At 42.9% G+C, this 24,308-nt stretch overlaps 3 protein-coding genes across 5 annotated transcripts; all 3 read right to left on the bottom strand.

The window, feature by feature from the left end:
* Positions 1-3,054: 3,054 nt before the first annotated feature.
* Positions 3,055-3,495, bottom strand: EDDM3B (epididymal protein 3B). Its single transcript, XM_036841497.1, has one exon. The coding sequence runs from the start codon at positions 3,493-3,495 to the stop codon at positions 3,055-3,057; it is 441 nt and encodes a 146-aa protein (XP_036697392.1).
* Positions 3,496-8,675: 5,180 nt separating this feature from the next.
* RNASE4 (ribonuclease A family member 4) lies at positions 8,676-24,071 on the bottom strand. 2 transcript variants are annotated; one of them, XM_036844604.1, is made up of 2 exons: positions 23,923-24,071; positions 8,676-9,972 (listed from the first exon to the last, which is right to left on the bottom strand). In XM_036844604.1, the coding sequence occupies exon 2, from the start codon at positions 9,953-9,955 to the stop codon at positions 9,512-9,514; it is 444 nt and encodes a 147-aa protein (XP_036700499.1). In that variant the 5' UTR covers positions 9,956-9,972; positions 23,923-24,071; the 3' UTR covers positions 8,676-9,511. The 2 variants fall into 2 exon arrangements, with proteins under 2 accessions (XP_036700499.1, XP_036700500.1); XM_036844605.1 differs by lacking the exon at positions 23,923-24,071 and adding an exon at positions 18,220-18,300.
* On the bottom strand, positions 13,425-24,044 carry ANG (angiogenin). Of its 2 annotated transcripts, none has more exons than XM_036844601.1 (2): positions 23,923-24,044; positions 13,425-14,035 (listed from the first exon to the last, which is right to left on the bottom strand). In XM_036844601.1, the coding sequence occupies exon 2, from the start codon at positions 14,015-14,017 to the stop codon at positions 13,571-13,573; it is 447 nt and encodes a 148-aa protein (XP_036700496.1). In that variant the 5' UTR covers positions 14,018-14,035; positions 23,923-24,044; the 3' UTR covers positions 13,425-13,570. The 2 variants fall into 2 exon arrangements, with proteins under 2 accessions (XP_036700496.1, XP_036700497.1); XM_036844602.1 differs by lacking the exon at positions 23,923-24,044 and adding an exon at positions 18,220-18,239.
* Positions 24,072-24,308: the final 237 nt, after the last annotated feature.

Here is a 24,308-nt window from a genome sequence, read left to right as displayed (position 1 = left end):
AGAGACAATCCTAAAATACTACTCTAGGAGACCAGAATATGCCAGTACATTTTGAAGCAGCATTTATCAAGTGAGAAAAACAATCAGTATTTCCCACATGTAAAATGATCGTTGATGAAGAACTATTACCCAAAAACTGAGTTTGTCTCTTGGTGGATGTCGAGCCAAAAGATACAACCAAGCCAAAGATCAGGAGAAGGAAGGATTTATTATTACTTGCAGCAGGTAAGGAGAACACTGGGAATCTTTCCCAAAGCAGTCTCCCTGGAACAGCAAAACTGGGGAAGTTTTAAGCTAAGGGTATATGCATGTTCATGAGGGGCTTGAGCAGAGGAGAATTCAGCATAGAACTGGGGAAAGGTTGACAGAGTCCAAGCTTTAGCTGACTGAAGTCAGGAAGGTCAACAGCATCATTCTGTCCTCCACCTGGGTGGGGGCCTTAGTTCCTACAGAACTCAAAGACTTTATCAGATTGTAATGTATGTCCCTTGAGGAGGAACTAATATTCTATTTTATTGCTGAACTGTTGCTTCTTGACTGCTTTTCCTTTGTTCCTGCATTCCCTTACTTCCCTTAAGATCTTGTGGCCAGGCTTAGACCACAAAATGGCTTAGGCTAAAATGGCTTCTCTTATGTCAAGAAAACCCTTCCGGGTTCTCTTTCTCCAGGGACCCCCTACCCTATCTGCTTACAGAACTGCTGTTTAACACTAATCTCTTGTGAGTTTGGTTGGTATAGGTCATCATCTCCCAGGTATCTGCTCATTCCCAAGTACACTGAAAAAATGGCAAAGCTGAGGAGCTATGCTTGGAGCACAATGACCAATCTAGATTCACTGGCCTACTTGTTGAGGCCCGAGTTCCAGGAAGGTGTTGTTGAGGAGGAATTTGTTTCCTTTTTTCCCTTCTAGGATATTTGGCTCGTCTCATAATTCGATGATATAAGACAAACTGACAGGAGAAAACAAACAAAAGTTTAATACCACGTATAATACATGGCGGAGACCCAGGTAAACTGAGTAACTCGCCAGAATGGCTGAGGCCATCACCTTCAATATCATCTTCGGCTAAAGACAAAAGGAGATGTTGGGGAGGGAAATCTATGGGAGATGACCAGGAAAACACAGGAAACAAGGATAACGTTGTTTTGCAGACTTATCATTGTCTTGTCCACCACTAAGAGTTTCTAGAGAATGAGTCCGCCCCCCCCCCACCCCCGCCTTCCTGGTACAGCAGGAAGACACCCTTACAAATGGAGATTTCTCTTTTACCTGTAAATGTCTCTTACAAAAGAGAGACTTCTATTTGGTTTTCAGAGCTCCTCTCATATCTGCTGATTCTTAAAAAAATAACCAGGCTAAAATTATCCTTATGCCAAAGAGACATATTTTAGGGTGGAAAATTCTGCTCCCTTATAGTGTGCAGCTTAATTTAAAGTGTCATCTAATTTAAAATGTTTATACCCTGGTCTTTTTTCTAATTGTTTCAAGGCTTGAGTCATTCAGTGATGCAGGAGGCTGAAGAACACAGGGTCCTTTAATGTTCAGTATTTCTCCTTCGCATACCTGCCCCAGGCAAAATTATACTAAGCAAACATTTCTCTTAAAAAAATTATACGAAGCGAACATTATCTCTATCTCTCATTTAGCAAACAGAATTTCTGTGGACCTTACTTACTTGTGTCTCAACATTTCCTTCTCCAATCTACTTCCTCTTTCCTACAACAAAATGCAAGTCTTAAGCCCCACTCTTTTTTTTTTTTTTTTAAATTTTTGGCAGCGTTGGGTCTTCGTTGCTGCGCGCAGGCTTTCTCTAGTTGTGGCGGCGAGCGGGGGCTACTCTTCGTTGCGGTGCGCTGGCTTCTCATTGCGGTGGCTTCTCTTGTTGCAGAGCACGGGCTCTAGGAGCGTAGACTTCAGTAGTTGCAGCTCACGGGCTCAGTAGTTGTGGCATGCAGGCCCTAGAGGGCACGGGCTTCAGTAGTTGTGGCTCATGGGCTTAGTGGCTCCACGGCATATGGCATCTTCCCGGACCAGGAATCGAACCCGTGTGCCCTGCATTGGCAGGCAGATTCTTAACCACTGTGCCCAGGGAAGTCCCTAAGCCCCACTTTTGAAGAGAGTTTCATTTTAAAGTCCTCTAGCCCTACCCTATATCTCTGCCAAGTGAAAATGGTTTTTAGTAGATAAACTCATTTGTGCTCATATCTTCTACTTAATGTATTATTCATCAGGAAACACATACTACCGTAACTCATCTAAAATGCAATAGCCTCCTTACAGACATTCTTAATGAAATCCAGGGAGAGGAGACAATTGATGGGCACTCGTCATGTTTGTTTTGTCAAAGTCAAAATTAAAATACCAAGTCAAAGGATGAGAAAGGAAGAAAATCAGTGTTGACTGAGCACCTGCTATGTGCCAGGGACATGCTACATATTTTATACCTAATCAGCTCTGGCCACACCCACCAATCTGGGTGGGTATGGGAACTCAGCATGTCCCCACAATCAATGCCTAGGTCACAACTTTTCCCCAGCTTAGCACATAAACAGTTATACTTTCATCATACACACAAGTCTATTACACACATTAGACACACACATATAATACACTTTTAACCTACATACAGCACAAATCACATTCAAGCATAAGCTATATAACTCACAGTTATAACACCTGTGCTAATCACATGACACATAAATAAATTTCACACACATTGGAATGATAAAATTTATTTAGGGATGGGAAGATCATTCCACTTGCGAAGTTATAAGGAGAGTCAATATCAGGAAAATTCCTGGGTTAGTCAAAAAGAGATTTCATATGAGCTGAATCTTTTCAAAAATGTAGAAGTAAATCAAGTAAATAAGGACAGAAGGGTATTCCAGGAAGAGAAACAACATAGGCAAAGTTACGATAGTAAGAAACCACGTGAAACATAACTCTCAGTAGTTGCAAAACATTGGCAAATAAATGCAAGGGCTCTTGATGCAGGGAGGGGCCACAACTTGGGAAGCACTGAACACCAAAACCTGTGGGTGTGGGTCAACTTTCTAGTTGCTGATATCCTCTAACAACTGCATGTCCTCTATGCCATCAACAAACCCGTTCATGCCACAATGGAATTCAATGTAGCTGTAGCTCTTGTAATCTTTGTAGTTGTTTTTGCTATTCTCCCGGTAGCACTTGAGTGTTTTGAAGGGATATGGGGCCCATATATATACATTTCTGTAGTGACCTCTCCAGTTCCTGATGCATATATGCTCAATTTTGTGCCATACGGTATAGACGAAGCTGTGATAGTTCTTGTCTTTTGAAACACCTCTTTCCCTCATCAGATCACTGCATTTGTACTTGCTGAATTCCCAGTTTGTGCTAGGGTGGTGCCGTTTCACGAATTCCCTCCAGGAAATGTTCTGGCTGTGTACAAGGAGCCCACATAGAGGGAACAGCAGGGCCAAGAGAGGGCCTAGGACCTTTAGAGAGGATGCCATCTCAGTCACCAGGGCCACCTGTGTGTGTACAGGGAAGAGAGAGGAAACACTGCTGAGCTCTACCTTAAAATTCCTTTCTCTGCCAACGTAGGCCCTTCAACTAAATTTTATCATTTGGTTCCCAGGCTAGAAGGTGATAACTCTCATTAGATAATAAAGTTTATAAGAACTGAAAATATGCTACAGCCTGAGTGAGATAAGCACAAAGTTGTAAAAAACTGGTGAAGTTTATTTTGAGAATTCCAAGTACCTCCTGTCTGCCCTCTCTTCCACCTGAACTGAGGAACAAATCACCCTCTAGCTAGCTGTTTTGCAGTCCAGATCAATTCTTTTTTTTTTTTTAATATTTATTTATTTATTTTGGCTGCACCGGGTCTTAGTTGCTGCATGCGGACTTCTTAGTTGCAGCATGCATGTGGGATATATTTCCCTGACCAGGGATCAAACCCGAGCCCCCTGCATTGGGAGCTCGGAGTCCTACCCACTGGACCACCAGGGAGTCCCCAAATCAATTCTCAAAAGAGCATGTGTCCTAAAGAAAATGGTATTTTAAGCTCTATGTCTGTGAGGTGGAAAGTGTTGTTGCCTTTTAAGGGCATACAGAAGATGAATAGAGACTTGGGAAATATTTTTGAAGCAGGAAGGCTTTGGTTCCTTGAAATCTGAGGCTGCAACTACGCTGACTCTGCAAGATGGTGCTTACCAGGATCTTGACTTCGTTATAACACTTCCCCAAAGCTTGTGTGAAACATGTTATCACTTGTGACTACCCACATCCCTTCTCAGAGGCCATTTCCCTAATTATCATCATTATAAACGATCTTGATTTATTGTTAAGAATGTCATCATAAAGGAACCCCAGTTTTGAAATATTGTTCTAATCAATCAAGTACCAAAATTGAAACTGCCCTCACAAGAGCTACTCTGGTCAAAATTAGAGCAGAGATTTGCTTGAAAAAGTCTTCCGGTTAAACTAGCTCTCTGTCGTCACTTACCATGAGGAGTATACCTGGCCCTGTGGAATCTCTAACCTGATTCTCAACTCTCTGAGTGTGATGTCCTCAGATGGGCTTAATAATAACTCCCTCACAAACCTGTAAGAGGCTAATGAGATACGTGTACTGAGAGCATATCTGAGAATGTCAAGTACTCCATCAAACAGAGCACAAGGGGTAGGCACGTTCTCATTTGTGGCACCCTACCCCTGGCTCAAAAGGCCTAAATAGGATGAAGAGAAGACCAGGATTCAAGCTGCTTCAATGTACAGTTGGCCCTCTGTATCTATTTGTTCTGCACCCTGGAATTCAACCAACCACACAGTGGATTAAAAATAGCACCCCCCCCCAAAAAAATCCAGAAAGTTCTAAAAAGTAAAACTTGAATTTGCTGTGTGCTGGCAACTACTTACATAGCACTTACATTGTATTTACAGCTATTTACATTGTATTAGGTATTATAAGTAATGTAGAGATGATTAAAGTATATAGGAGCATGCGCATATGTTAGATGCAAATACTACGTACGCCATTTTATATAAGGGACTTGAGCAAGCTTGGATTTTGGTATCCTGGGCATGGGGGCGGTCCTGGACCAATGCCCCCCATGGATACCAAGGGACAATGGTATTATGCTCAGGAAGATTGGGGAGGAAGTGGAGAGGAAGTGGGGAGGGGTGGAAGAGTGGAGAGAGGCTCCAAGAACTGTATCAGTGAGATTAACGCTGAGTTGAATCCAGGTCTTTGGTTCTTACAAGTTGGGTCACTGTCTATTCTTAATTCCACCATCTAGAAGTCCAACCAAGCCCCTTCCAGTGTTCCTGGGCCTTTCCCTCTAAGCATCCTCAGCACCAACCCTTCTAAACGTAACTCACCCTATTTAGATCCAACACGCCTGTCACCGGTTGTAGTAGGGATCGGTTTATGGATGTGAAGGGCAGAGAGTCTGTGTCTTTCCCCTTTTCTTAGAGCCAAGAAGTCTGCAGCAGTGAAGGAAGGAAGGAATAGCAGTGGGAGGTACAGTGTTCCAACTGATTGGCAGTGGGGTGGGGGTGAGGGACAGCCTCACTAAGAGAACCAGTTCCTATAGCTTCTCATCTAGAATACTTGGGTTCACTGTGAGAATAGCCTGGAGCAAAGTTGTCAAGCACCAAAGACTGACCTGTGGGCATAAAGGAATTACAAGGCCTTGGGTAACACCAGAGAGGGGTTATCTAGAGTTATCAGGAGACAACCAGAGATCTGGCTCCTAAACTCATTTCCCAACAAACTTCTAGGGGAAATTCCCTGGATGGCTGTGTTCCATGGGAACTTCAGTGAGGAAAACCACATCAGGAGTTGTAAACTGTGGGACTTTCATTGAGAGGTGAAAAGTATCTAGTCAAAGGCACAATTTGCGGATAAAGTGAGATCCTTGAATGTGTTTTCTATCAACATATTTCTTCAAGGGCTGGTCCTAGCTAAGCCTCCTTGGTTGAATTTCTCACTGGGCCACCTTGTTATCAGAATGCCATAAAGGGTAGCAGAATATGCCATCCCAAAATATGCCTCTGAGGGGAGCAACATTTACCTTCCCAAAATGTGTCACTTTGGCATGTGGATTATTTTGAGCTGAAAACAATCATGGCATACAAGACTCAGGAAGAACCATTGACCTCCCCTCTAACTACCTAAAAGAATTATGGACAAAGAATATCACCTGCCATTTCAGGAAACAAAGGATATTGAAGCCATCAAGCCAGCAACCACTGCAGCCACCCGCAACGGTGCCCCCTGAGGGGAACTCAGGATGGAGATAAACAGGATACTGGCCCTAGATAGCCAAGTCAAGGTGCATCTCAAAGGAAAGATTTCAATGAGCCCAGACTCTTGCATCTTCTTATACATAGAAAAGTGCTAAGTTCATTAAACTTAAGATGCCTGGTTTTTCTTTAATTAACAGTAATCTTTTGATGTTCCAACTACCTGTTTGGGTTTTTTTTGAAAAACTCCTATATATCCTGGCTCCTCCCTAACCTCTTCAAAACAGCCCCTCAAAGCTATCTGAGAGGCTGTCTCCCAAGCTTAGGTCCTCAGTAAGTCCACCAAATAAAACATAATTCTCACCTTTTAGGTTGTGCATTTTTTTCAGTCGACAGAATGTAGGTAGGGGACTTGTTCCAGGAAGATAGTTACACCATGGAGAATTATAGTATAATATGAACTAGGTGTGTAGACAGGGAGGAACCTAGCAAAGTCTGTTTGTTAAAATTTCTCTCTGTCTTACTGTCTCTGCAAGGCTCAACAAATATTTGTTTACCACCATTTGCTCCTTTCAACTTCTGGTGAATTGCCTTCCTTCCTGTAATACTATCCCCAACATCATCTTTTGTCTTTAGCTGAAAATGGTATTTGAGGTATCAGCTTGGGCCACTGGGGGGAGTTGTAGTCAGCTTTCTTGGGTGTCTCCCAAGCATACAGGAAATATACATTTTGTTAAGCTTCTGTTTGTTTTTTGTAATAATAATAATAATAATAAATAGAAATCTCAATTAAATAGAGTCAGGAGACCAGAAGGGGGAGCTCTCATGCTCTATGAGGATAGCAGAGCCAACAGGAAGAAGAAAGATTTCCTCTTCTTTCTTGGCTCAGACATTAAGAGACTGTCACAACTCAGCCAACAAAAAGCCATGCTCTCTTTGTTTACTATAGCCCTCCCAACTTCCTTTTCCCCTCTATAATATTCTCCTCTCCATTTTTGCTGGAGACTTGCATGTGGCTCACCATGGTTGTAGACCTCAAATTGCAATTCTTTGCTGATCCCAAATAAAACTATTTTTTGCTGGAGAAATAACTGGCAGTCTGTTTGTTTTAGGTCAACATTTTCTCTTGTTAATCTATCTCTTATTACAGGGGGATCTCAGACAGGTCTCAGAACCTAGAAGGATAGAGGGAAAATTCTTTTTCCTGTCCTATAGTCAGAATGTTTAGTTTATATCCAGAACTTGTCTTCAAAGCATGTTAGTAGCAATGCCATCCTGTTTCTTCTCTTTGAATGGGAAATATGTCATCAGGATTAGACGCGGACGTGTTGGTATTTACAGTAACTCTGGTGCACTTTAAACCCTAGCTCATGTCAAGTATTCCTGGAATAACGGGGAATCATGTGCTGATAGTCTAGACAGGGATTGTCTCAGAGGACGCTGTAAATCCAACTACTCTAGTTCTTTGGGTGAAGAGGGGGGGTAAAAAGGCAGGAATTCTGGGCACCTGGGTATGGAGGACTTGAGAGATGACTCTAAGAAAAGATAAGATGGCCATCATGTGCCCATACATCTCGAGCCCTTCCCAGCAACTTAGTGTTATCTACTGAAGACCTAAATCAAGTAGTGACTCAAGGAATGTAGAGGCAGGAGGGAGACACTCCCAGGGCTCATGTGTGAAGTGGCAAGCTAAGAAAGAGATCCAATTTATGTCTGCTAATAACTCTTTTTCTGGGAAAAATCCCCAGTTCAAATTCTTCTAGGAACTTAAGTGAGGGGCAGTAGTTTCTCTTGAGTTAACAGGGTCTCCACTGCCATTAGCTCAAAATAATCCGCATGCCAAAGTAGCACATCTTGGGGAGGCCTCTTCTGAACCCCTAAGTTTTTTAACAGGTGGCAATATAGTACTGTGTACTGAAAATGTGCTAACAGGGTAAACCCTATGGATTCGCATCGTACACACACACGTAAGGGTAACCATGTGAAATGATAGATATGTTTGTTAGCTTGATTATAGTGATTATCTCAGAATGTATATGTATACCAAATGAAGTTGTACATCTTAAATATAAATAATATATGTCTGCTATAATTCAAATGCTTTCAGTTCAGTCCTTTCTCACACACACACACACACACACACACACACACACACACACACTTTCCTTCTTTATCAGTTAATGTCTTTATACATCTTTGTCCCCCAGTTTGCTCCTAAATATTTAAAGGGAGAAGGAAGGGGTATGAGAATTGTCTTGAGAGGAATCATTCTCTCTGGAGCAAATGAGACAAATTTTTTTGTGTCATGGTCATTGATCTGACGAGCTTTAGTCTTGAGCCAGAGTTTATGAGGATATTAAAGTGTGTGCATGTTTATAAACTAGAGAAGAATTAAAAGAGGATAGGAGGGAGAAAAAAAAAAATCTCACACACAAGACCATAGTCTTCTCAAATACCTGGAATTGAAGGTATCTTATTTCCTTTATTATAAGGAAAACTTGAAAAATCTTTCAGTCAGGAAGAGTCTTAATGATCTAGTACATTTTAATACTCTGACTTACTAGAGTGACTCAAAAGTTTGGGAAGAGGAAAAGAAAATCCCTTGTATCATTTCTTGATCTTATTAGATCCAAACACAGCAAGGTTGCCACATTATACAGATAGAGCTCTCATGTTGCCAGTGTCTATTTCCAAATTTGTAATGCTTCCCCCAACAGCTGACATTTGGGAATAACAGAAACCAGATATTTTCAAAACATTCCTTGTGATGAAGTGGAAAAAGCCCTGGATTAGTAACCATGTAAACTAGACTTTTGTCTCAGTTTTTCTACTAACCTTTTAGTCTTAGCAAATCTCTTAACTTTGGGCTTTTGTATATTGCAACACTAGCAGCAGCATCCCAAGGGTGCTATGGTAACAGCATCCCAAGGGTGCTATGGTATTAGAATGAGATAACTTAGATGAAAGCACCTTGAAATTCTTGAAGTGCTAAATAATGACTAAATTCCAGAGGATAAGATTAGAGAGAGCAAAGCTGACCAATATTATAGAAGGAAGATTATTACAGAAAAGCTCAGATTCATTATAAGTTTATGTCTCATCTTTCTCTTTCATGCAATGTATTTAACAGAATTGGTTATATAATGAACAAAAAAAAAAAAAAAGGAAAGAAAGAAGCAGTGGAGACAGAGCCTGGGACAGCTCAAATGCATTACTCATTGTTATTTAAGGAGTAAATTAAAGGCCAGCAGCTGGGCCATAACCCCTGCTGGGTGGCATCTATCTATCAAAGTGCACAGGCACCTCTGGGTTACCTTCACAGGCAATGACAACACGTCTGGTGCTGGCCTTGGCCCGGTATCTGCAGTTGGGAGCCCTGGAACTTCCTGTCTCCCTGCAGTCTGTGACCTTCACTACACCCTCATGGCAGTTCATCTGGCCATTCTTGCACTGAATATTGGCGGTTCTGCAGATACTACGAATGCTCTGAAGGTCTTCATGAATGAAAGTGTTGAAGCGCTTGCACTGATGTGAAGTCATCTTCCGTCTTTGCATCACCAAGTTGCAGTAGCCATCATTGCCTCCTGTCACATCAGGGTCCACGTGTTGCTGCAGGAATCGTTGGTACATGCGATCCTGGCCATAGGAGGGCTGTACCAGCCCCAGCCCCAGCAGGGTCAGCAGCAAGAGCAGAAGTAATGCATGGGTCCTCTGGAGAGCCATCACTACCTTGGAGATGCCTAGAGAGAAACCAAGGGGCAGGCAAAATCATCCCTGATTCAACAGGAAGTGAGCAACCCGAAGCAGCAAGGACAATTTTTGGAGCATCAGACAGGTCCATTTCTACACAATGCAGTCCAAGGGTTAGCCCCAGCTGAACACCTAGTTTGATATATATGGTTACTACTGTCCTTTGTTTCAAAGAGGCTGCTTCATGATGGTGGATCACACTGTGTGAGTGATTAAACGGCTGACAAGGGACCTGCACTTTATTCCACCTACAGCCTATCCTTAACGATAATGATTAGGATCAAACATAACTATCATTCTTTTAACTGCCAGCTTCTAAGTTCACAACCACCTTTTGCCTGTGCACAGAAAGATACGAAGCTCTATGTCATATTCCTGTGTCTGCTGTCGCAGATATGCTATATGGAGTTGGGAAGTGAGGGAAGTGAAGGAGTTGTGGGAAGCAGGATGGCAGGAAGAAATGATGTTCGATTTACCCCTCAACCCCAGGACCACTGGATACAACTTCTGAAGATACACTTGGCACTTGGGTAAGAGCTTCATCACAACAATGTACTTTGGGTTGCTTTTCCCAAATCCAATTTTGCACAGTTCTGTCTACTTTCTCTCATCCTGCTTCTTTGTGACCAACAACATGGTTTAGCAAGATGACTAGCTACAGAGTAGATTAAACTATTCATACAAGAGTAAACCCATGACCTCAGCCACAGTAACCAACTGATTTAACAAGACATGGAAAAATATTATGAACAGAAGTCCAATGTAGACATCAATGGGTGCATCTCAAGGTTCTACCTACAACAGAAAATGAAATGATCCCCAAATCCTCCCAACACATACTTTTTGTTTAGAGCTTGCCCCAAAGGCTTTCTCCACCACACACGTCAAATCTCAGTAAGAACTTCTTTTGATACTGTGATCCCAAAGACCTAGTTCTGCCACACTAACTGTGTGACCTTGGAGAAATTACTTAACCTTTCTCAGTATATTTCCTCACAAGTAGAATAAGCATAATAATAATACCTACTTCTTAGGAATGTTGTGAAGAATAAATGATAAAATCAATGTAAAGTGCTTATCACAATGCCTAGCCTATGGTTAAGTGTTCAGTAAATGTCAGCAATGGCCATTTTTACAATTTCCATTTTTCTTGGTTTCCTTTGTTCCCTCAATCTGATATAATAACAACTAAACTGAATTGCACATATTATTGACACCCTCCCTCTTTGTTTGTAGAGAACCTGTATTCCCAAGAGATTAGAAGGTTGTTTTTAAGCCAAAATATCTCAGCTATTAGCATTTATGCTATGTCCCTAGACAGACGCTTTCTCTCCAAAGTGCATGGAATTTTCTTTCTTTCATGTCACCATTCTTCAAAGGACTTGACATTTGGGGGTTCTTCTTCTCTTTTCCTTGCAAAGTCAACAAAACATAGTGGATTAGGATTTCAATTCTTCAAATGATTGACCTGAGATTAAATGACTTGCCTGTGACTAAACATTTCATTCTAAACAACCTTTGGTTGTGAGAGAACAAGAGATCAAGAGCAAAAACTACTAGGGTTGGCTACTCAGCTGCTAGCTCCATCAGCAGGTCAGGAAGAACCCTATCCCATTGCCACATGATTTCCTGGGAAAGTGTCATGTGTCCTAACACCAGGGCAGGGTATGCAATAATAATGCTCTAAGTAGATGTTTGGAGATGTGAGTTTTCACAACTATGATGTGATCAATGTAATAATGGTCCATGCCTTTGACTTTCCCCATCAAGACCGTGAGTGGGCAAGAGTCTGTTTGGAAGCCCCATTACCTAATATTAGGGAGATAGTCCTGGTTGGAGAACCAGAAAAAAAAAATCCAAATAGTCTACCAAACACTGGAAATTTCTCGCTTCCTAAGGGTTTTTTGACTTTATAGTAAGATAAATTTTCTTTCTTTCTTTTTTTTTTTTAACACTATACATTTCCAGAACTTTTTTTTTTTTTTCTGTGTTGAGTCTTCGTTGCTGCACGCGGGCTTTCTCTAGTTGCGGTGAGTGGGGGGCTACTCTTCGTTGTGGTGTGTGGGCTTCTTATTGCGGTGGCTTCTCTTGTTGCGGAGCACAGGCTCTAGGTGCACAGGCTTCAGTAGTTGCAGCACGCAGGCTCAGTAGTTGCACCTCGTGGGCTCTAGAGCTCAGGCTCAGTAGTTGTGGCACACATGCTTCGTTGCTCCGAGGAATGTGGGATCTTCCCAGACCAGGGATTGAATCCGTGTCCCCTGAATTGGCAGGCGCAGTCTTAACCACTGTGCCACCAGGTAAGTCCCAAGACAAATTTTCTAATAAAAGAGGTTTGGAAAACCCTTCTCCCTACTTCAGAAAGAAATGACAATGTTTTCAATTTTGAAATAGATGAATTCAAGGCAGATATATTCATGTGTTGAGTGTGTACCCATAACCTACTTTTTCATCCTTTCCTCCATAAATTGAGTACTTTCAGTGAGGGTGGGCTCTCTGTGGCACCAGGACACTGGCCTATAACCCAGGTATTGAGGAACCAGGGCTTTTGGTCCATTTCAGGGCATGTAGGCAGCAGGGGAGGCCACCATGGGGAATACTGTGACCACTATAGTCATTCATAAGATGGCAAAACTAGTGATACATAATTGTAATTTATTAACTACTTTCTAAATAAAATATCCAGGCATCTGTTGATGAAATTAGGTAACAGGAAGTTAACCACTGAACCTGTGGATTAATTAGCATATTTTACAGAAACTGTTAACCTAAGTTTGTATTTACTTGAAAACATATCAAGTTGAAGAAGAATAAAGGATAATCTTGGAATCTTTCTATGACCTCCCCAAGACCTCAGAGTTGCCAGACGTCAGTTGATAAAGTAAAAGATTAAAGAGAAAATAATGTAGTAATCAATTTTTTGATCTTTATATAAAATAACCATGAGAATATCCTGGCAGTGTTCCATTCAAAGCAATATCAAATTACTTCCTGCTTAAGGTAAGAGTGGCTACCCTGAATGGATTTTGGTATTCATGCAGGATTACAAATGTGTGTGTGTGTGTGTGTGTGTGTGTATGTGTGTGAAAGAGAGAGAGAGTGTAATTAATCTGTTGGTATTTAGTCCTAAACTCTTCTTCCTAAGGCTTAACATTTGTAAAAGTAATACTGGCTTATTAAAGGTGACAGCAAAACAATTTGCTTCTCCTAAAACTTCTGCTTAGTGGCCTTGAGCCCTGGAATTTTCCCAGCAATCTCTGTAAGATGAATTTAACATCCTTACCTTCACAGAAAGGTAAAGTCCACCTCCTTAATGCCTGATAAGGAACTGACTGATAAGGAAAAAGGCATTTCTATCCCATCCAACCCTCTCAGGGGACAGCTGAATAGAGAAAATGGGGAAAGATCAATAGACCAAGAATCAGTGAGAAGACTTTGATTCTTACTGATTTCAGAGACGTTTTTATTTATTAAGCATATTGTAAAACAGAAAACAAAAGATCAGCAGCTCATTTTCTGGATTCCTAGCAATGAATGTTGCTACAGTATGAGGGGGAAATGCAAGGAAAAAAGGGCAGAGCCAGCTCTAGGCTACTGCCTTGGAGGGATAAAGGACTCATCAAAGTGGGTGGGCAAGTCATTTTCACAGCCAATAACAATGACTCTGTACGCTCTTGTGGCTCTGTACTTGCATGGAGGCCGGGGGGACCCTCCTTTATGCTTGCAAGTGGTGACCTGGAAGGGAGAGTTGCTTATTCTGAGATTGCCTCTGTAAGGTTCTCCATTCTCATCTTCACAGACGGCCTTGATGTCATTCTTGTTGCCGTGAATAAAGGTGTTGACGTCTTTGCAGGGGTTGATCAGGTCTCGGCTCCTCATCATGCTTTCACAGTATCTGTCATCCCGGCCCTTTGGTTTGGGATCAGAGTGCTGGGATAGGAAGTGTCTGTATTTGTAGTCATCCAGAGCCAGGGTCAGTGGGGTCAGACCCAGACCCAGCATGAAGACGAAAAACAGGGGGCTCAGGACCATCACCATCTCTTCCAACAAAGGCTCCTGACAAGAGCAAAAGGAGATGCAGTAGGGGTACAGAAGCATTGCCAAATTAGGCTAAAAGGACAGGGACCTTTCCCTCTGACAGGGAGTCATGAATCAGGTATCCTCCATCACCTAAGCATATCTTTTTCTTTTCCTTTCCTCATTAGTCTCATATGTCTTGTCAATCGATTCCTTTGGAAAGTCTATTTAAAAGTTTCCTGGACACACCTTCCAGCCCCAACCTCTCTTTCCTATCCCTGAAAATTTACGTTTCTATCAGTTGTAGCATTACAAAATCCATTCACACTCTTTAATTCATATTAACCAATTTAATAACAAACACTACATAAGCCCCTACTGGGTACCAGTCACCATGCTAGGTCCTGGAACACAAAGACCATTAAGACACACCAAGTCTTGGACTCCCCAGGTGGTGCAGTGGTTAAGAATCCACCTGCCAGCACAGGGAACACGGGTTAGATCCCACATGCCACGGAGCAACTAAGCCCGTACGCCACAACTACTGAGCCTGTGCTCTAGAGCCCGCGAGCCACAACTACTGAGCCCACGTGCCACACCTACTGAAGCCTGTGTGCCTAGAGCCCGTGCTCCACAACAAGAGAAGCCACCGCCATGAGAAGCCCGTGTACCACAACGAAGAGTAGCCTCCACTCGCCGCAACTAGAGAAAAGCCTGTGCGCAGCAACAAAGACCCAACGCAGCCAAAAATAAATAAATAAATAAATAAATTTATTTATTTAAAAAATAATAATTGGTATAGTGTCATGGATATTAAATTAATTATTAATTTTTATATTGTGCTTTTCTTGTGTGTAAGTCAATAAACATATTTTCGTATTAAATATTTTTGTAGCCCTTAAAGAGGCCACAGGTTGTAGCACTGAGCCTGTAGTGCTGCTAACCAGCCCTGGGAGTACAACTGTGACTCTAGAAACACAAGAGGATCGGGGTTCTGCTGGTTACATGTGAAGGCATGTGACAGGGTGAGCGAAATGACCTCTCTTTCTTCCGTTTTTTTTTTTTTTTTTTTTTTTTTTTTTTGTGAAGCAAGTAAAGTGTTTATTAGGAGGAAAAAGAGTACAGTACATGTGGATAGACACATGGAAGGGCTCAGAGAGAGAGAGAGTCATGCCCTCGTGGTAGTTTGAATCACTTTTATGGGGCATTTCTCTACCTTGTCTGTTTTATCATAACTGTAGACAAATTTGGTATACTGCCAAAGAATTACCAAATTATACACTAAGAAATTCTTTGGTCATTCCTCAATTCTGAAATAAAGAAATAGTCACTGAAAAGGTTTCCATTAAGCACATAAGAGTATGATCTGTAATAGCAGCAGCAAAAGTGTGTTCTTGGGAGGTTAGCAAGAAAGTGGTACATGATTGGAAGAGTCACAAATAAAAGAATAACAAGTAGTCCTATGTGGCCGCTGCTCCAACACAGCTGCTGGGCTGCCATGCTCCCCATGCGCCAAGCTCTTTACATCTACATTGTGCTTTTCAGTCTCCTGGGTGTGTTTTCTCTTTCTAGTTTTTTGGAAGACAAAGTTTTCTTGAATTGTAATCAGTTAAGTCTCTTGGTCTGCGATGGACAAATATTGCCTTCTAATGTCACAGGCAATTGTAGAATGGCAGGCTGTCAAGGTTGGAAGGGTCCTTAAAGGTCACACAGGGAGCAGAGGCCAGAATCCCAGAGTCCAAAAATCTGGGGGTAGAACCTGAGCTGGTAGTACCCAAAAGAGTCATTAGGTGGCAGTGGTGGATAGGAACGCTGTCTCCCACGCTGTAGAGAAAACAGTGGGTCCTTGTAGGAGGTGCCAGTATTGTACAGGGGATATTGCTGTTCACCGAAGGGGGTGTGAGCTGGCAGGTCTGTCTACAGTTTCTGTCCAACCACTCTACGCTTTAGATATTAAGCCCAAGGACAGCTCACCAGTGTCAAAGCAAAAGTCGCAAAGCTCAGGATATGCCCACAAAATAAAGATTTACCTCTTGTCAGGTTTCATGGGTGCCATTCCCAAACCATTATTCATGGGATCTTGAGCGAACAATTACCTGTTTACTTCTCAGTGTTTCCTACTCGTGCATAATCTACAGGAGGGCAGGACTCATATTATTCGCCTTGTATCATACTGCCTGCCTCACAGTAGACCCTCAATAATATTTTTTTTTAATGACTGACTTCATTTTCTTCTCCAGGCCTAAATTTGTTCATCTATAAAATGAGAGCTGCTAGCTCTAAAAGTTTGAAATTCCCTGGTTCTCATTAAGCATAAGAGAGCCTTTCTAGTTTCACTAGCAGAAGTCCAGTGACCATGGAATTGTAAAGATAAGTTTGTGTAAGTTTAGTTGGCGGCACAAGGCACCAGCTGGAAGAAAGAGATGACAGGATGGTCTGCAGCCCAATCTCACTGGTATGCATCATCCCTGAAGGCTCGGTGTGTAAGTCCAGCCCATACCGCTCCTAGTTAAGGCACTGGGCTGACCCTACCTCAGGGCTTGTCACCCTAAAAAGCCACTTGTTTGTTGGGAGGTTGAAGGTCCTCATGTCCCAATCTGCGGAGGTAAAGGAATATCTTTGTTTCTGACTTACAAAATTTACACGTTCGTTCTATAACAACTCAGCTAAAGTTTGCTCAGGCTTATTGTAACCTTGACTCCCTGAGACATCCAGAAACCAAATCCCAGCAAATACACACCACTGGTGATAGTGGCCACCACTATATAACATCTGCTCCCCCCACTCACACCTTCCACAAGCATATATGCAATTCTAAATTTCCCAAAAAGAGAGGTAAAAGGGAATTGGAAGAAAACAAATGAGAGATTATTTGTGGTACAGAAGTGAGTCTGCCTAGGCCAACGGTGCAGAGCCTCACATTTGGTCAAGGGTGGTCAGACTCATTTACACATATCCTTCTAGACCTAAGCACATAAGTGTCAGTGGAATTTGTTCCAAATGTTCTTTAGACTAACTTTATCCTCTCTCTCAAACCAATCCCTTGGTCTTTATAAAAATTAACATTCTCTTCCTCTCCCCACAGGCAGTATTTTGTATTCAAGGGATCCACCAAACTTTATGCACCAGGGAATTACCTTGGCCTTTAATGACGAGTAACTATGGTTAGTGTACCTTCTTTTGATCTTGGGATGTGTCCCACTTTGCTTTCAAAGAGCACCCAAAACTTTCTTTCTTTTTTTTGATCCCACTGCACGGCCTGTGGGATCTTAGTTCCCTGACCAGGGATTGAACCCACGCCCTCCGCAGTAAAAGCACAGAGTCCTAACCACTGGACCACTAGGGAATTCCCCCAAAACTTTCTTAAGGAAAGAAATTATCAGGGAAGGTTATAAGAAAACAGAGCTGGGACTTCACTGGTGGTCCAGTGGCTGACTCCGTGCTCCCAGAGCAGGGGACCTAGGTTCCATCCCTGGTCAGGGAACTAGATTAGATCCCACATGCCAACTAAGTTCGAAGGCCGCAACTGAAAGATCCTACATGCTGCAACGAAGATCGAAGATCTCATGTGCCGTAACTAAGACCCGGCGCAGCCAAATAAATAAATATCGAAAAAGAAAAGAAAACAGAGCTTAAAATGTACTTTCTGTTTCTTTTCTTGTTAAGCCACATACAATGCCTATATGGTGGGGGGGGGGTTCCGGATGCCCTTCAGCAAACAGCTTTACCAAATCTTTGGGGAGTTTATCACAATTTAGGAGTCTCTCCTAAACCTCCGCTTGCTCCTAGTCGCACTAATTTCCCTTTATCTACATATAGGACAGTGGTCCCCAACCTTTTTGGCACCAGGGACCGGTTTTGAGGAAGACAATTTTTCCACGGACGGGGGCGGGGCGATGGTTCAGGCAGTAATGAGGGCGGTGGGGAGCGGCAGACGGAGCTTTGCGCGCCCGCCACTCACCTCCTGCTGTGCGGCCCGGTTCCTAGCAGGCCGCAGACCGCTACCCGCCCACAGCCCAGGGGCTGGGGACCCCTGATATAGGATATCCCCCAAAGAAATCTGTTTTCATTTTAAACTTTGGAATCTAATTCATTTTCTTCTTAATTCATGAGCTTGGGCCCAGAGGCTTTAAAAGGGGGGAAATAGTTTCACTGAAATGGATGGACAGCTAAAAATAGTATATAAACAAACAAACAAGTAAATAAATAAAACAACAGATTACCCAGATGGAAGAATCTTACAAAAACCTGGAAGTTTCTCTCCAACTGAAGAGAGGTTCCAGCTGTTTGTTCCTGGAGATGGGTTCCAGCTGTGTGAACCTGGAGGCCCCTGTTGGTTCTGATTATATAATGATCAGATGAACAGGGTGGGGAGACTAGATCTAAAAATCCCCAGTTCTGCAGAGACAGGCAAACCAAGGACACTGCTCTTGGACAAACAACGAGAGTCATTCACCTCTTCCCTGGGCATGACCCGGCCAAATATTAATCCACCTGAATAGATTAGAGACGTGTTCCAGAGGCAAAGTTTGATAAACATGGCCTCTTGTCCCAAAGTTGCTTTTCCTGACATCGTGGTTCTTACTTTTGCCCAGGACAGGACCGAGGTTTCATTGTTCCCATGCAACGATCTGGATCCAGAAGATGTCGCTTCTTGGGCCAGCTCTAAGAACTGCCTCAGAAGAAGCCTGCAGAGTAAGATGGGGTCTCTCAGCAGGATGTTGCTCCACTGTGCTTTCTGTTTATCCACATAATTTGGTTTCATGAAAGGGTGCTAAGTAGGTTTCACAGAACCAGGAAAGCACTTCCAGAGAAGGTTATGTGGCAGCTGTTAGCACCCTGCCTTTGACCTCAGCCTCCCAGCTACTAACCCTTACTAACCCTCGGAAATATCCTTATCATATGTCCTGGGCTTCTCTTTCCTTTCTTCTTTACCTGTCCACAAATGACTAACTGTGAGCACTCAATCTTCTGTTCCTTGTAACACAGTTGTAAAATTGATTATCTCCACCATCAACGCAACACTGACATTGCATCCACTCGCAAAGTGGATTCGTTGCCTGCATAGAAAGTGGACTGAAGGTCACCAGGATCACTTATAGATCCTATGGTTTCAAATATCAGGTAGCAGCAGGAGGCCAACTATTTCACAAGCCCTCAGCACCCACCTTCACTGATGTTGGACCTAGGACACTGTTATCTTCTTAAAAATCCTTAACCTTCTATTGTCATCCAGCCACCTCCAAGTTTTCAGTCTCCCTGTATTTTAGGTGTCAACTGAAGACAGGCTGCCTACCAGTAAAACAAATGCACTTGAAATCATCATAATAATTATAATAATCAGTGTTACCTTTCACTCTATGAAGCGCTCATATACATGACTACATTTAACCGTCACCAAGACTGTGTGAGGTGGGTATTATGTAAGCCAGTTTTTCTTATGAGGAAACTCTGAAATCAAACAGCAGGGGCCCTTGACTGAAACAACCCTTTCTTTTTCTTTTGCTAATAACTTTCTTGCCTCATCCAGCTTCTGAGTGTAAAAGCCTTCCATTGCGGGGGATTCCCTGGTGGCGCAATGGTTGAGAATCTGCCTGCCAATGCAGGGGACAGAGGTTCGAGCACCTGGTCTGGGAAGATCCCACGTGCCGCGGAGCAACTAGGCAACTAGGCCCGTGAGCCACAACTACTGAGCCTGCGCGTCTGGAGCCTGTGCTCCACAACAAGAGAGGCCGCGATAATAAGAGGCCCGCGCACCGCGATGAAGAGTGGCCCCCGCTTGCCGCAACTAGAGAAAGCCCTCGCACAGAAACGAAGACCCAACACAACCAAAAATAAATAAATAAATAAAGGAGTTCCTTTATTAAAAAAAAAAAAGCCTTCCATTGAAGAGCTCCTCGGAGCACCTCTTATCTACTAGATGAGATGCTGCCCCATTCGTGAATCGTTCAAAAAAGTCAATTAGGTCTTCAAATTTACTCGGTTGAATTTTGGTTTTTAACAGAGCAAAGAGCAGTTGCAGGATGTGGGGCTCTACGGGCTCTAACGACGTGCCCAAACACTCACTTTCCTTTTATGGGCAAACACACTGCTTGAGAGGGGCACCTACTGTAAATTAATCACACATCACCTTTTAAACACAAACTGAAGAACTGAGTTTTAAAAAGTTATCAACCGTTACAAACCACACAGCTGGGTTTTGCTTTGTGATTCAATCTGAAGATCTTTTTCTTTTAGTAGTGAGTTCAGATTTATTAATACAAATAATACCATTTAAAAAAAAGTTATCAGGACTTCCCTGACAGTCCAGTGGTTAAGACTCCTCTTTCCAATGCAGGGGGCGAGGGTTCCATCCCTGGTTGGGGAAATAAGATTTTACAATGATGCTTCATGAGGCCAAAAAAAAAAAAGAGTTATCAACAAGTTATCACTTGTTGCAGAGAAGGCTGCCAGACCCATTGCTGACACCCTGATTGCCTCAGCAGTCCTGGACCAGGAAGCAGCCAACTCCCACAGTCTGTGGGGGTCAAGATGACTTGATCAACATAACCCCACCCTAGTCTGATAAATCGCCTAAAAGCAGAGATTAGATACTCCACTCCAAAATCGTGCACATACAGTCCCATGGCCTGAAACACCAGTGCAAGCACCAGCTCACACAAACAGATCAGCCTCTGATTTTAGAGTTATGCAGTAGTGCTGGGGGGCAACCTTCAGCCTCTGAACACAGCCGAGTCCTTTCTCTTCCTCTGGGGTTTCACCCGACAACCTTTGGAGATTTCACAACCTGTCCATAGAGCTGACAATGCCAAAAGCCAGCTGGTGAATGGTGAATGATTGCTTTCATTCTAATTGTTTTTCTTTTCACCTTGGCACAATGAGGTTATGATGAAACAGAATATAAGATTTTGAAAAACATTAAAAAAGAAAGTTTTACAATTTCATTAAAATGCATCTAAGTGCTTACTCAAAATACTTATAATGAGGAACTACAGTCAACCCTCCACATCCACAGGTTCCCCATCCTTGGATTCAACCAACTATGGATCGGAAATATTTGAAGAAAATTCTAGAAACTTCCAAAAAGCAAAATTTTTAAGTTGCTGTGCCCCAGCAACTAGTTACATAGCATTTACATTGTATTAGGTATTATAAGTAATCTAAAGATGATTTAAAGTATAGGGAGGATGTGCATAGATTATATACAAATACTATGCCATTTTATCTAAGGGACTTGAGCATCGGATTTTGGTACCCTTGGCGAGTCCTGGAATTAATCCCCCTTGGATACTGAGGGACTACCTATAATCTATGATTAATGAATATTATATCTTTTTGTCAGTAACTTTAATAGATGTGAAGCAATTGCCAATTGAAAAAAATGCTCATATGTTCTGACAGCTTGAACTTAAAGCCATCCCCCGTTTCCTGAAATGTTTTTCTCTCTCTCCTTAAAGCCAATAGCTTTCCTGCACATGGACACAGGAAGCATGGGTTCTCCTTCTAAGGCCTTAGTGCTGGTGTACTTTTCCCTTTATGCAGAGCACATATGTTTAATTCTGTCCTTTAGGCTAATTATAAAAGTAGATGATGGAGGGAAGGGATTAATCTCTAAATTCCTTCATAACTCAAAATTTTTTAGGTCTATAAGCATGAAACTTATTTAGTAACAGAAGTAATGGTTAAAAGAGGATGAAGCCCACATGGAAATAAAGGTCACACCTCTACCTCCAGGAAGTAAAGGACACTATTGATTGAGGGAGGATGGGGACAAAGTCCCGCTGACCCACCTATATTTCCAAACAAAGACAAACATTAAACATTCCATTTTCAACAAACTCTTGTTCTGTGCCCATTCACTCTCTCCCAGGTATTTCAATGTGTTCGGAGAATAGCTGTTTACAGAGATTGTTCTTTGCTCAAATAAAGATTAAATAAAAACTAAAGAGGGGTTTCACTGGCCTGCTGTGGTCCACTTTCTTGGCCATCTACTTTAATTTATGAATCACACTGACAAATGCTTACAACAGTAACTTGGCAAACCCCTTAGTTTTGACTGCTTATAAGCTCACATCTGCTCTTTCAACAATAGCCAGAGCCATTCCTCTTTTCCTAGAATGATTTTCCCCAGCCTCTCTGCCAAACTATAGTTCTTCTCTATATTACCGGAGTACCTTCTTTCATATAAGAGTCATGTTACCAACATCCTACAGTCGGAATTAGAAGAGGGGCCTCAGGGACTATCTATCAACCCCTCATTTTACAGATGAGGAACCAGGAACGAAAAAAGAATATGTGTCGCCCAGTGAATATATGCAGTTCCAGGGACTAGACGCTTCCCACTGCACCACACAGCGTTCATAATCCACGCTAGTGATTTCTAGGAAATCAAAGATAATTTTAAAGGTGCCAATGAAAAGTTGCTGTTTAAGAGAAAACTACTTTGGTTATTTCCATATATTCCCAAAATATTTTACTCCCCCATTATCTGTTAAAAAGTTGCTTGAAATAAAGTGTCTTATCCTTCTGCACTAACTAGTTAGTAGCTGTGTAGTTAAGTGGCTCTTTGAATACCTCTGGCTGCTTCTGGGAAGTTAGCCATGTGCTATTCAGATAATTATGTCACTTGGGTCTCTAGTGATTACATTTATGACTTGATTGTGAGGTTCCCAATGACACAGGAAAGGTCTTGGCTCTGTTGGGGAAGAGGACATTTTCTTCCACCCTTCCAGGTTCTTCTGGCTGGTCTAAGAATCAAATTGACAGGAGACAGATTGACAGGAGAAAATCAAACATGTTTAAAATCATGGACACATTAGAGAGACCCAGGAAAACTGAGTAACTCGCCAAAATGGCAGAAGCTCTCTCTTTAAATACCATCCTCCCCTCAAGGCAAAAAAGGATGTTGACGGTGGGGAGAGTCAGTTATGTTAGGGTACCAGGAAAAGCGCAGTAAACAAAAGTAGGGTTGTGATGCAAACTTAAGTCTTGGCTTTCTCCAGCAGGCAAGAGTTTGCAGATATTTGGTCATCCTCTTCTTCCGGGGACAGCGAGGGAGACACTCTTACAAATGGAGATTTCCCTTATAAATGTAAATGTTTCTTATTACAAAAAGTTAACTCCTACTAGGCTTTCAGGATTTTCCCCTTGCCTGCTGTTTCTTAGGAAATAACCAGGTTAAAATAATATGCTACAGAGACGTTTTGGGGTGGCAAATTCTGCTCCCCTACAGCTCACTTGAGATTTCCCCAGGCCCCAGAATGCTGCTGAAACTGTTTTTACCATCCTGCCTAAATAAGCCCTGTGTTGTTACCATTTGATGTACTGTCACAGAGTAAGAAAGCTGAGGATCCCAAGGTTCCACTAAGAAAGCTTAGAGAAGAGGTTGTTGGCAATGTCTCAAAGAACTTCTCAACTCTGGCTGAAGGTGGGTTAAGGGTGAGGAGACAGAGGAGTAAACGGAAAACGAAAACACGAGTTCCCACATGTCAGTTATGGTTGCAAAAACTGGACAAGACCCGTTTCATAGATCTGGCGATCATCCTGGGTACCAAGCAAAAGAATCCTTAGTTTTGAGGAAGTGTAGGCCTCCCCGGATTTCCTTCGGTTCACCAATTCTGGGGTCCCCCTTAGAGCCTATGTTCCAGGCAACAGGCATTTCACGCTGGCATCTCCACTCAGCTGCGGAAAATAAGCATCGGAGTAGGAACGGGGAATCTCTAACTCTACAAGAACTGGACTTTTACCTTCCTTCCCATTCCTCAGCTCCTCCAGTCCGGTGCCGCAAACGCCTCCCCACCGAACCTCACACTGCCTCTGCTAAGAGGCGACTCCCCCGACCCAAACGCCCCTGATGAAACTACTAAAAAGGAGGGGGGTGGGGAGATGGAGGAAGAGGAGCTGGAGGAGGAGGAGTGTGAACCCACCTCGGCCTCAGAACAAGTCTGCAGAAACAGGTAGAACGGTGGAAAGAGAAGTGTTTGCTTCTCACCCGCTTCTTCCTCCCTGTAAGGACGATGCGGAGCCGGTAGAAACGCAAAGACACAAAGAGGAGAGGAACGTCGGGGTGCGAGCCTTTTTGTAGTTGAGGCCCCGCCCGGTTTCTCCGAGAAGGCGCTTTCCTCCAGGACCCGCCTCCGACGCAGGCATCAGAGCAGCCCCCGCCCCAGGCGGAGGGGGTGGGTCCCCACCTGGGCTGGGAGCGAGCCTGGAGATCCGAGCCCGACGCTCAGGGGCCGTGAGGACACGGCCTGCGGGGGCTGCAGACGGCGGGACCCTGGCCCCTGCTCCCGGGAGCGAGGCTGCCCCTCCC

Source organism: Balaenoptera musculus, chromosome 2 (assembly GCF_009873245.2).
Source record: "Balaenoptera musculus isolate JJ_BM4_2016_0621 chromosome 2, mBalMus1.pri.v3, whole genome shotgun sequence".
NCBI classification, from domain to species: domain Eukaryota; kingdom Metazoa; phylum Chordata; class Mammalia; order Artiodactyla; family Balaenopteridae; genus Balaenoptera; species Balaenoptera musculus.
The sequence above is the reverse complement of the archived record's forward strand: the minus strand, read 5'-3'. Positions and strand labels throughout refer to the sequence as shown.

What these genes read in the sequence shown, in the direction of transcription:
- RNASE4 (XM_036844604.1), bottom strand. Translation starts at nt 9,955, where the DNA reads ATGGCTCTCCAGAGGACCCATGCATTACTTCTGCTCTTGCTGCTGACC.
- ANG (XM_036844601.1), bottom strand. Translation starts at nt 14,017, where the DNA reads ATGGTGATGGTCCTGAGCCCCCTGTTTTTCGTCTTCATGCTGGGTCTG.
- EDDM3B (XM_036841497.1), bottom strand. Translation starts at nt 3,495, where the DNA reads ATGGCATCCTCTCTAAAGGTCCTAGGCCCTCTCTTGGCCCTGCTGTTC.